The following is a 9,287-nucleotide window of genomic DNA, read 5'->3' as shown; positions in this document are numbered from 1 at the left end:
TTGCTCCACTCCACTCATACACACTGCTTACATTCCAGCATTATCTTTCAGTGGAGGAAAACAAGATCATTAGTTAATCTGCAGCCAAGGAGGAAGTGGAGAAGAAAATAAATCTCACTGGCAGAGCACGCACACACGCAATACACCTGAGCACTGAGAATACCAACAGTTGCTCAACAGCCTAACAACGCCCCCTCGCTCCCCCCTCAACACCCCCTGCCGATACATTCCATGACACTGCTATCTGGGGGAAACTCTCTCTCTCTCTCCCTCTCTCTCTCACACACTACTGAAACACTATCTCACTCTCCCTACTTTCTGTCTCTGTGGAACCCATCTGAAGATCAGGATGCTTTGCTGTAGAGTGTGTGTCCTGGCTGTGCTGTTATCTCTTCTCATCCTCATCCCCTCCACACAATCAGGTCAGTGCTGTTGGGTTCTGAGAATATAAAATATACTTATTCATGTCACTTGGATGCAGTGCTGAGGTTTAGAGGGTCTGCACCAGAAGTTAATGGTTATAGGAGGAAGGTATATAGTGTGTGCAATTAAGCTTGGAAGTGTTGAGTGCAGGGAAGCGATCACATGAAGCAGGCATTGATAAGGGGAGAGAGCCATGGATTAGTAATGGAGAGGGGTTGAGGTCAGGTCAGGTCACCTTAAGGGAGAAATAAAGGTTTATGGACTGTATCACTGGTGTCCTGCCCAGCAGTAAAGAACGATGTTTGTACAGATGTGTAGGAGGAGACTCAGCCTATGAGGAACAATAAAATATCAGTCCTTGTGGAAAATGTATTTGTCTGAATGCAGCTGTACTGACCCTCTGAGAAGAATTCAACTTAGTGTCTGTTGAGTTTTTTACCCTGAGAATTAGAACCTAACAGTGCTAACACAAACACACCATACACACACACACACACACATACAAACAACATAAACAAGCACACCCACACACACGCAACATAAACAAGCACACATTGTCTTTCTTGCAGACACACATGCTCCCCCTATCTTACTGTGTGTGTGTGTGTGTGTGTGTGTGTGTGTGTGTGTGTGTGTGTGTGTGTGTGTGTGTGTGTGTGTGTGTGTGTGTGTGTGTGTGTGTGTGTGTGTATAGCACATTGCTGTCTGAAGTACACTCGTCGTCCATTGCAATGCAGACGGCTGAAAAACTACACCCACCAGCCCATTACTTCCTCCTGTGACATCCACGCTGTCATGTGAGTTATCCGCCAATCACAGCCAAGCACAATCTGTGTGCAGAATAATCTTGTCCTTACCCTTCTCCAATGCATTTTGAGGAAAAATCATTGAGATTCACTCACTATTTGTGTATGTGTGTGTGTGTGTGTGTGTGTGTGTGTGTGTGTGTGTGTGTGTGTGTAATATGTGTTGACATATTGCTGTGTTGTTGCAGCTTCCACACTTGGATGGACAAGTTTGTGTGTGCCGACCCCTCTCAAGACTGGACCAAGAGAGTACAACGCTGCCTGCTGTGAGTACACCTGTGTGTGTGTGTGTGTGTGTGCGTGTGTGTGTGTGTGTGTGTGTGTGTGTTTTGCAAGTGCGTGTGCATGCATGTGTGTAGGTGTTTAAACGTTGAATGTTTGTTTAACGTTGTATGTGTGTGTGTGTGTTCTGTTCATAGCAAGCGTCAGGAGAATAAATCTAAACTGAAGAAAACTCTCTGATCTCATGACCCGGATATGATGTGGAGAGGGTTTCATGACCCGGAGATGATGTGGAGAGGGTTTCATGACCTGGAGATGATGTGGAGAGGGTTTCATGGCCTGGTGATGATGTGGAGAGGGTTTCATGGCCTGGTGATGATGTGGAGAGGGTTTCATGAGCTGGTGAGGATGTGGAGAGGGTTTGGGTCTGGACAAATGTACAGCTCTACCTTTCATTATAGAACTATTATAGTATATATATATATATATATATATATATATATATATATATATATATATATATATATATATGTGTGTGTGTGTGTGTGTTATTTACCCTATTTATGCTTTACAAATAGCTAAATATCTCAATATGCATAGAGACACTGTTTCAGGATGATTCGTTTTTTAACCTGAGATTTCTGTATTCATACAAATCATTTAATATCTGTGGTTATTATTGTTCATCATATCTGTATTGATTCTGAAGGTGTTTGAGTTTCATATCAGTTTGTGTGTAACTCTATGTATCAATGTTGTTGGTCTGTTTCATAAACAGCAAGTGCAGTATTCCTGATAAACATGAAAACATCTGTTTTCACAGAGTACCACAAAATATTTTGTGTTGTTTCATATCCTCTGTCCAATTGGAGCCAGAGAAAACCTTTTTAATTTTGGCTTTTCAAAGTGTCCAAATGTATGTATGAGTTTTACAGAGGTGTACTGGGTTGTTTAAGCTAAGAGCTATGAAATAGATAATAAAATATGTACTTGAAAAAACTGTGTTCTATTGTTATTGTACAGTACCAGTCAAAAGTTTGGACACACCTCCTCATTCAAGGTCTATTGAATTCACCGCACGAGGAGGCTAAAACAGACTTTCCTCCATCGCAACATCCCTCTAAGGCCCTTCTGCTAGCTTGCTATCCCCGGCCTGCTAGTTGTCTGTATCGCCGTGTCTCCAGCCAGCCCAAACACTCACTGGACCCTTATGATCACAGGGCTACGCATGCCTCTCCTTAATGTCAATATGCCTTGTCAATTACTGTCCTGGTTAGTGATTATTGTCTTATTTCATTGTAGAGCCTGCTCAATGTGCCTGCTCAATGTGCCTTAACCAACCATTTAGTTCCACCTCCCACATATGCGGTGACATCACCGGGTTTAAACGTCTCTAGAGACAATATCTCTCTCATCATTACTCAATGCCTAGGTTTACCTCCAATGTACTCACATCCTACCACACCTTTGTCTGTACATTATGCCTTGAATATATTCTATTGCGCCCAGAAACCTGCTCCTTTTACTCTCTGTTCCGAACGTACTAGACGACCAGTTCTGTTAGCCTTTAGCCGTACCATTATCTTAGTCATCCTCTGTTCCTCTGGTGATGTAGAGGTTAATCCAGGCCCTACAGGGCCTAGCTCCACTCCTATTCCCCAGGTGCTCTCATTTGTTGACTTCTGTAACCGTAAAAGCCTTGGTTTCATGCATGTTAACATTAGAAGCCTACTCCCTAAGTTTGTTTTATTCACTGCTTAAGCACACTCTGCCAACTCAGATGTCCTAGCCATGTCTGAATCCTGGTTTAGGAAGACCACCAAAAAGCCTGAAATTTCCATCCCTATCTATAACATTTTCCGACAAGATAGAACTGCCAAAGGAGGCGGTGTTGCAATCTACTGCAGAGATAGCCTGCAGATTTCTGTCTTACTATCCAGGTCTGTATCTAAACAATTTGAGCTTCTACTTTTAAAAATCCACCTTTCCAGAAACAAGTCTCTCACCGTTTCCGCTTGCGATAGACCACCCTCTGCCCCCAGCTGTGCCCTGGACACCATATGTGAATTGATTGCCCCCCATCTATCTTCAGAGCTCGTGCTGCTAGGTGACCTAAACTGGGACATGCTTAACACCCCAGCCATCCTACAATCTAAGCTTGATGCCCTCAATCTCACACAAATTATCAATGAACCCACCAGGTACAACTCCAAATCAGTAAACACGGGCACCCTCATAGATATCATCCTAACCAACTTGCCCTCCAAATAAACCTCTGCGGTTTTCAACCAAGATCTCAGCAATCACTGCCTCATTGCCTGCCTCTGTAATGGGTCTGCGGTCAAACAACCACCCCTCATCACTGTCAAACGCTCCCTAAAACACTTCAGGGAGCAGGCCTTTCTAATCGACCTGGCCCGGGTATCCTGGAAGGATATTGACCTCATCCCGTCAGTAGAGGATACCTGGTTATTCTTTAAAAGTGCCTTCCTCACCATCTTAAATAAGTATGCCCCATTCAAAAAAAATTGAACCAGGAACAGATATAGCCCTTGGTTCTCTCCAGACCTGAATGCTCTTGACCAGCACAAAAATGTCCTGTGGCGTTCTGCATTAGCATCGAATAGCCCCCGTGATATGCAACCTTTCAGGAAAGTTAGGAACCAATATACACTGGCAGTTAGAAAAGCTAAGGCTAGCTTATGTGTCGGGGGGCTAGGGTCAGTTTGTTATATCTGGAGTACTTCTCCTGTCTTATCCGCTGTCCTGTGTGAATTTAAGTATGCTCTCTCTAATTCTCTCTTTCTTTCCCTCTCGCGGAGGACCTGAGCCCTAGGACCATGCCTCAGGACTACCTGGCATAATGACTCCTTGCTGTTCCCAGTCCACCTGGCCGTGCTGCTGCTGCAGTTTCAACTCTCTAGAGACAGCAGGAGTGGTAGAGATACTCTTAATGATTGGCTATGAAAAGCCAACAATCAATCAATCAATCAAATTTATTTTATATAGCCCTTCGTACATCAGCTGATATCTCAAAGTGCTGTACAGAAACCCAGCCTAAAACCCCAAACAGCAAGCAATGCAGGTGAAGAAGCACGGTGGCTAGGAAAAACTCCCTAGAAAGGCCAAAACCTAGGAAGAAACCTAGAGAGGAACCAGGCTATGTGGGGTGGCCAGTCCTCTTCTGGCTGTGCCGGGTGGAGATTATAACAAAACATGGTCAAGATGTTCAAATGTTCATAAATGACCAGCATGGTCGAATAATAATAAGGCAGAATAGTTGAAACTGGAGCAGCAGCACAGTCAGGTGGACTGGGGACAGCAAGGAGTCATCATGTCAGGTATTCCTGGGGCATTGTCCTAGGGCTCAGGTCCTCCGAGAGAGAGAAAGAAAGAGAGAATTAGAGAGAGCATATGTGGGATGGCCAGTCCTCTTCTGGCTGTGCCGGGTGGAGATTATAACAGAACATGGCCAAGATGTTCAAATGTTCATAAATGATCAGCATGGTCGAATAATAATAAGGCAGAACAGTTGAAACTGGAGCAGCAGCACAGCCAGGTGGACTGGGGACAGCAAGGAGTCATCATGTCAGGTAGTCCTGGGGCATGGTCCTAGGGCTCAGGTCCTCCGAGAGAGAGAAAGAGAGAAGGAGAGAATTAGAGAACGCACACTTAGATTCGAATAGGACAGGAGAAGTACTCCAGATATAACAAACTGACCCTAGCCCCCCGACACATAAACTACTGCAGCATAAATACTGGAGGCTGAGACAGGAGGGGTCAGACATTTACAGACATTTACTCCTGAGGTGCTGACTTGCTGCACCCTCGTTAACTACTGTGATTATTATTATTTGACCATGCTGGTCATTTATGAACATTTGAACATCTTGGCCATGTTCTGTTCTAATCTCCACCCGGCACAGCCAGAAGAGGACTGGCCACCCCTCATAGCCTGGTTCCTCTCTAGGTTTCTTCCTAGGTTTTGGCCTTTCTAGAGAGTTTTTCCTAGCCACCGTGCTTCTACACCTGCATTGCTTGCTGTTTGGGGTTTTAGGCTGGGTTTCTGTACAGCACTTTGAGATATCAGCTGATGTACAAATGGCTATATAAATAAAGTTGATTTGATTTGATTTTTCAAACAGAAATTTGCATCCTGCAGCACAGACTCAAAAAAGTTCTGTGACACTGTAAAGTCCATGGAGAATAAGAGCACCTCCTCCCAGCTGCCCACTGCACTGAGGCTAGGAAACACTGTTACCACCAATAAATCCACTATTATTGAGAATTTCAATAAGCATTTTTCTACGGCTGGTCATGCTTTCCACCTTGCTACCCATACCCTGGTCAACAGCCCTGCACCCCCCACAGCAACTTGCCCAAGCCTCCCCATTTCTCCTAAAATCCAGATAGCTGATGTTCTGAAAGAGCTGCAAAATCTGGACGCCTACAAATCAGCCGGGCTAGACAATCTGGACCCTCTCGTCCTAAAATTATCTGCCGAGATTGTTGCAATCCCTTTTACTAGCCTGTTAAATCTCCCTTTCGTATCGTCTGAGATTCCAAAAGATTGGAAAGCTGCCGCAGTCATCCCCCTCTTCAAAACTGCTAGACCCAAACTGCTACAGACCTACGGTATATATATCCTACCCTACCTTTCTAAGGCCTTTGAATGCCAAGTTAACAAACAGATTACCAACCATTTCGAATCCCACCGTACCTTCTCCGCAATGCAATCTGGTTTCAGAGCTAGACATTGGTGCACCTCAGCCACGCTCAAGGTCCTAAACGATATCATAACCGCCATTGATAAGAGACATTACTGTGCAGCCGTATTCATCGACCTGGCCAAGGCTTTCGACTCTGTCAATCACCACATTCTTATCGGCAGACTCAACAGCCTTGGTTTCTCAAATGATTGCCTCTCCTGGTTCACCAACTACTTCTCTGATAGAGTTCAGTGTGTCAAAAAGGAGGGCCTGTTGTCCGGTCCTTTGGCAGTCTCTATTGGGGTGCCACAGGGTTCTCGGCCCACTCTCTTCTCTGTATACATCAATGCTGTCGTTCTTGCTGCTGGTGATTCTCTGATCCAACTCTACACAGCTGACACCATTCTGTATACCTCTGGCCCTTCTTTGGACACTGTGTTAACTAACCCCCAGACCAGCTTCAATGCCATACAACTCTCCTTCCATGGCCTCCAACTGCTCTTAAATGCTAGTAAAACTATATGCATGCTCTTCAACCGATCACTGCACGCACCGGCCCGCCCGTCTAGCATCACTACTCTGGACGGTTCTGACTTAGAATATGTGGACAACTACAAATACCTAGGTGTCTGGTTAGACTGTAAACTCTCCTTCCAACTCACAATAAGCATATTCAATACAAAATGAAATCTAGAATCGGCTTCCTATTTTGAAACAAATCATCCTTCACTCATGCTGCCAAACATACCCTCGTAAAACAGACCATCCTACCGATCCTCAACTTCGGCGATGTCATTTACAAAATAGCCTCCAACACTCTACTCAACAAATTGGATGCAGTCTATCACAGTGCCATCCGTTTTGTCACCAAAGCCCCATATACTACCCACCACTGCAACCTGTACACTCTCGTTGGCTGGCCCTCGCTTCATACTCGTCGCCAAACTCACTGGCTCCAGGTCATCTACAAGTCTCTGCTAGGTAAAGCCCCGTCGTATCTCAGCTCACTGGTCACCATAGCAGCACCCACCCGTAGCACGCGCTCCAGCAGGTATATCTCACTGGTCACCCCCAAAACCAATTCTTCCTTTGGTCGCCTTTCCTTCCAGTTCTCTGCTGCCAATGACTGGAACAAACTGCCTAAATCACTGAAGCTGGAGACTCATATCTCCCTCACTAGCTTTAAGCACCAGCTATCAGAGCAGCTCATAGATCACTGCACCAACTACCTCATCTTCATACTGTATTTATTTATTTATCTTGCTGGTTAAATAAAGGTGAAATAAAATAAAAAAAGTTTTTTTGTTTTTTAAAAACGATTTTCTACATTGTAGAACAATAAAGACATCACAACTATGAATTAACACATATTGAATCATGTAGTACCCCAAAAAGTGTTTAACAAATCAAAATATATTTTAGATTCTTCAAAGTAACTACTTTGCCTTGAGGACAGCTTTTCACACTCTTGGCATTCTCTCAACCAGTTTCATGAGGTAGTTACCTGGAATGCATCTCAATTAACAGGTGTGCCTTGTTAAAAGTACATTTGTGGAATTGCATTCCTTCTTAATGCATTTGAGCCAATCAGTTGTGTTGTGACAAGGTAGGGGTGGTATACAGAAGATAGCTCTATTTGGTAAATGACCAAGTCCGTATTATGGCAGGAACAGCTCAAATAAGCAAAGAGAAACGACAGTCCATCATTACTTTAAGACATGAAGGTCAGTCAATTTGGAAAATGTCAAGAACTTTGAAAGTTTCTTCAAGTGCAGTCACAAATACCATCAAGCGCTATGATAAAAACGGCTCTCATGAGGACCGCCACAGGAAAGGAAAACCCAGAGTTATCTCTGCTGCAGAGGATACGCTCATTAGAGTTACCAGCCTCAGACTTTGCAGCCCAAATAAATGCTTCACAGAGTTCAAGTAACAGACACATCTCAACATCAACTGTTCAGAGGAGACTGTATCAGTCCTTCATGGTTGAATTGCTGCAAAGAAATCACTACCAAAGGACACCAATAAGAAGAAAAGACTGGCTTGGGCCAAGAAACACGAATAATTAACATCAGACTGGTGGAAATCTGTCCTTTGGTCTGATGAGTCTAAATGTGAGATTTTTGGTTCCAACCGCTGAGTGGCTTCCACCATGAAGTATGGAGGAGGAGGTGTGATGGTGCTTTGCTGGTGACACTGTCTGTGATTTATTTAGAATTCAAGGCACACTTAACCAGCATGGCTACCAGTAATCTGCAGTGATACACCATCCCATCTGGTTTGCGGTTAGCGGGACTATCATTTGTTTTTCAACAGGACAATGATCCAACACACCTCCAGGCTGTGCGAGGGCTATTTGACCAAGAAGGAGAGTGATGGAGCGCTGCATCAAATGACCTGGCCTCCACAATCACATGATCTCAAACCAATTGAGATGGTTTGGGATGAGTCGGCCCGCAGAGTGAAGGAAAAACAGCCAGTAAGTGCTCAGCATATGTGTGAACTCCATCAAGACTGTTGGAAAAGCATTTCAGGTGAAGCTGGTTGAGAGAATGCCAAGAGTGTGCAAAACTGTCATCAAGGCAAAGGGTGGCAACTTTGAAGAATATCAAATATTAAATATATTTTGATTTGTTTAACACTTCTTTCTTTACTGCATGATTCCATGTGTGTTATTTCATAGTTTTGATATCTTCACTATTATTCTACAATGTAGAAAATAGTAAAAATAAAGAAAAACCCTTAAATGAGTAGGTGTGTCCAAACCTTTGACTGCTACTGTATGTGACAACATCTAAAACTGGAAATTCCATCATTGTCATCCACATTGCTCCCGAGTGGTGCAGCGGTCTAAGGCACTATATCTAAGTTCTAGAGGTGTCACTACAGACCCTGGTTTGATCCTGGGCTGTATCACAACTGCCCGTGGTCGGGAGTCCCATAGGGTGGTGCACAATTGGCCCAGCATCGTCCGGGTTAGGGGAGGGTTTGGCTGGGTAGGCCATCATTGTAAATAGGAATTTGTTCTTAAACGGACTTGCCTAGCTAAATAAAGGTTAAATAAATCAAAAGCAAGGAAGGGATACCAAACACACCCGCATGCACGCACATTTTGAATAGACCTATC

General features: G+C 44.1%; 1 protein-coding gene across 1 annotated transcript; it reads left to right on the top strand.

The window, feature by feature from the left end:
- The first annotated feature begins 236 nt into the window (after positions 1 to 236).
- Positions 237 to 2,461, top strand: LOC118938790 (C-C motif chemokine 20). Its single transcript, XM_036943818.2, has 4 exons — positions 237 to 422; positions 1,118 to 1,220; positions 1,418 to 1,495; positions 1,649 to 2,461. Exons 1-4 carry the CDS (start codon positions 350 to 352, stop codon positions 1,689 to 1,691), a joined length of 297 nt encoding a protein of 98 aa, XP_036799713.1. The 5' UTR covers positions 237 to 349; the 3' UTR covers positions 1,692 to 2,461.
- Positions 2,462 to 9,287: the final 6,826 nt, after the last annotated feature.

Source organism: Oncorhynchus mykiss, chromosome 15 (genome assembly GCF_057628025.1).
Source record: "Oncorhynchus mykiss isolate SJ-2025 chromosome 15, ASM5762802v1, whole genome shotgun sequence".
NCBI lineage: Eukaryota > Metazoa > Chordata > Actinopteri > Salmoniformes > Salmonidae > Oncorhynchus > Oncorhynchus mykiss.
This window is presented reverse-complemented; position numbering and strand designations above follow the sequence as displayed.

Excerpts from the sequence above, each read along its gene's own strand:
- LOC118938790 (XM_036943818.2), top strand. The coding sequence starts at position 350 with ATGCTTTGCTGTAGAGTGTGTGTCCTGGCTGTGCTGTTATCTCTTCTC. Across the intron at positions 423-1,117 it reads CATCCCCTCCACACAATCAG|CACATTGCTGTCTGAAGTAC; the intron begins GTCAGTGCTGTT and ends GTGTGTGTATAG. Across the intron at positions 1,221-1,417 it reads TGTGACATCCACGCTGTCAT|CTTCCACACTTGGATGGACA; the intron begins GTGAGTTATCCG and ends GTGTTGTTGCAG.